Source organism: Apis dorsata, unplaced genomic scaffold, assembly GCF_000469605.1.
Source record: "Apis dorsata unplaced genomic scaffold, Apis dorsata 1.3 scaffold_137, whole genome shotgun sequence".
Classification (NCBI taxonomy): domain Eukaryota; kingdom Metazoa; phylum Arthropoda; class Insecta; order Hymenoptera; family Apidae; genus Apis; species Apis dorsata.
Genome location: NW_006263429.1, coordinates 618,696 through 621,327, shown reverse-complemented (window position 1 = coordinate 621,327; position 2,632 = coordinate 618,696). Strand labels below are relative to the sequence as shown.

The 2,632-nt window shown below is 23.0% G+C and overlaps 1 protein-coding gene across 7 annotated transcripts in view; it reads right to left on the bottom strand.

The window, feature by feature from the left end:
• Positions 1–923: 923 nt before the first annotated feature.
• LOC102672249 (RNA-binding protein 1-like) overlaps positions 924–2,632 on the bottom strand; it is a 5,755-nt gene continuing 4,046 nt past the window's right edge. For all 7 annotated transcript variants that reach the window (XR_421340.2, XR_421341.2, XR_421342.2 and 4 more), the window contains 2 exons: positions 1,937–2,023; positions 924–1,555 (listed from right to left, as the gene is read on the bottom strand). Coding sequence is in view for 4 of the 7 variants with exons in the window: in XM_006613231.2 (XP_006613294.1) it covers positions 1,552–1,555; positions 1,937–2,023 (91 nt within the window). In the remaining 3 variants the exon portion in view is untranslated. The remainder of the gene's footprint in view (positions 1,556–1,936; positions 2,024–2,632) is intronic.

The following is a 2,632-nucleotide window of genomic DNA, read 5'->3' as shown; positions in this document are numbered from 1 at the left end:
TTTAATTATATATATAGTACTTACGTACGAATCAATAATTTAATATAAAAATCTATATATGATTGCATTATATATTTACGAACATATAAATCATTATACATTTTGTATATAAGATATTTGCTTGTACTATTTATAATAGTGAAACAAAAAAATGAAAATCAGTTTTATTTGTATTATATAATATCATTTATAAAATATATAATATCAAATTTGCATTATTATATTATAGTTAATTATGAAAAAGATATGAAACAAAAAATTTAATATAGTAACTATAATATTCTATCTCACATAACTTCAAGTCGAAGAAAAAAATACAATAAAATCAGAATCAATATAATTATTATTTATAATTTTAATTCATTAACTCTATTTTTTAATAACTATTTTGATATATTTAAATATTACAAAATTTAATATCTTTCAACATAAACTTTTCTACAGTATAGATTCAAATTGTGTGTCTGTTTTTTCATATTTTACCATCATTATATATACCAGAACATAATAATCTTAACCTATATAAATTTAATTGAAATTTTTCCTGAAATTAATAGCAGTTATATTGATCTTAATAATATATATATATATATTCAGGTTTATCGAAATCAATATATTTTATTACACAATTATCTATATTATCTTAATTCTAATTTTTTAAAATTAATATTATTAAACATTTGAATATATTTAAATATTTTTCGAAATTATATACTAAATAGATATAATTATACAAATTATATCTATTATTAATAATAATTAAATACTTCAGAATAAGATATTTAAGATTATAATTTTAATATATAATTCTCTAAAATATTTAAAATAGGATAAGAAATACAATTAATACATTGTATTCACTACTTTATTAATTCTTATGAATAAACATTAAACTGCTATTTGCAATAGGAAATCCAAAAAAATTATAGCATACATTTTTATTTTGAAGTCTTAAATTCATAAGAGTACAAAATAATTAATACAACATAAAACGACGGTTTTCTATTCCTTCAAAAATTTCACACCAAAATCGTCTCTGGCCCAAGTCGACATATTTTACCGTCAGTTAAACATTCACCATTATGTTGATCGTTATAATTGTCCTCAATTGCAATGGAATTTTTTGTCTCACTCGTACACTTTAAAGCAATGAGCACATCTTGTTAAAAGATCCACTGCACTCGATGATTTACATCACAAAAATTTTGTATGTGTGTAAAATGCGTCTGTACATAATATATGTATTATGTGTGTATATGTGTATGTATGAAATTGTGCATGTGTGGTCGTTCACAAGCACTTTTGTGTGTATGTGTTTAACTTTTATACACGCTTTGTGTGCACAAAATTAACAATTTAAATATTAAACATCGTGTACATGTTATTTTTGTATCTCTTATAAATGTCTTTTTTTCTTACTATAATCATTATTTCGACCAAATATGTATGTGTAGTAACGATTATCTTTTTTTATGTACATATAAAATCAGTTTTCTTTTGCCTTCTTTCCGCCACATTTAGTCGGTCCATTCTCTCGAACACTTTTAGCACCTAACTGTAAGTAAATAGAGAAAATACTTAGAAAATATTCATTTGATCATTAATTTAATTTCATTATTTTGCACTGCAAAAAAAATATTTAATGTAAGAAAATGTAAAAAAATAAATTATTCCAATATTATTTGATACTTAATATTAGACTTTTTACAATGATGTTGAAGACAAAAATATTTTATATTTATTAAATATAATAATTAAAGTAATTCTATTTTTTTTCTTTGTTTCTTTTATCTCTTTATATAAGATCGTATAAAACGTATTTTTTTATTCCATGTTAAAGAAGTACACTTTCTTTATATTTTAGAAGTTAACTTCAGTTTTTTTTTTTTTTTTCAATTTTTCTAATTTGCTTTTTAATTTGTGCTAATATTAATACCGTCTGTCACGGGAATCCGAACGAGAACGGCGGTCTCGGCTGCGGCTACGGGTCAGAGATCTCCTGCGCGGGCTACGGGACCTTGACCTAAAATATTAAAAAAATACTTTATATCATTTTAAAGAAAACAATTTATGAATACACGACTTTCTACTTCGTCTTAAATGTGATGTGATTAATTTTTTAGAATCATTTAAAAAAAATTATATTTTTATATTTATATTTCTCTAAAATATTATAATGCATGTCTTAAAATTAAACGTGATTATATTAAAATGTGAATAATAAATATGAGACGAAACAGAATGTCGTATGTTAAACACATAGATACGAAAATGATCGCAAGGCAACCATAATAGAATTAGGACTGGCTAACTCCTATTCGCCTAAAGGGATGATAAAACTAGTTAGACACAATAATTAATATAAAATGACATCTCACCAATAACTGAGAAACCAATAAACGAAAGTAGGATTAATTTAGTTAAATTAAATCTTTACAAGTAATTGTTACAGATACTCTCAATAAATACATTACATCTCTTGATAAAATATATAATATGCAACAGGCGGCAATTCCCTGGTCCAATGTGTGTACCAATATATCATTAAAATAATTACAGATAATATTAACCAGTGTCTTGCGTTCTGTTTGCTAAAAATCTATTGAATAAAATGTAATTAACAAAAATTGTC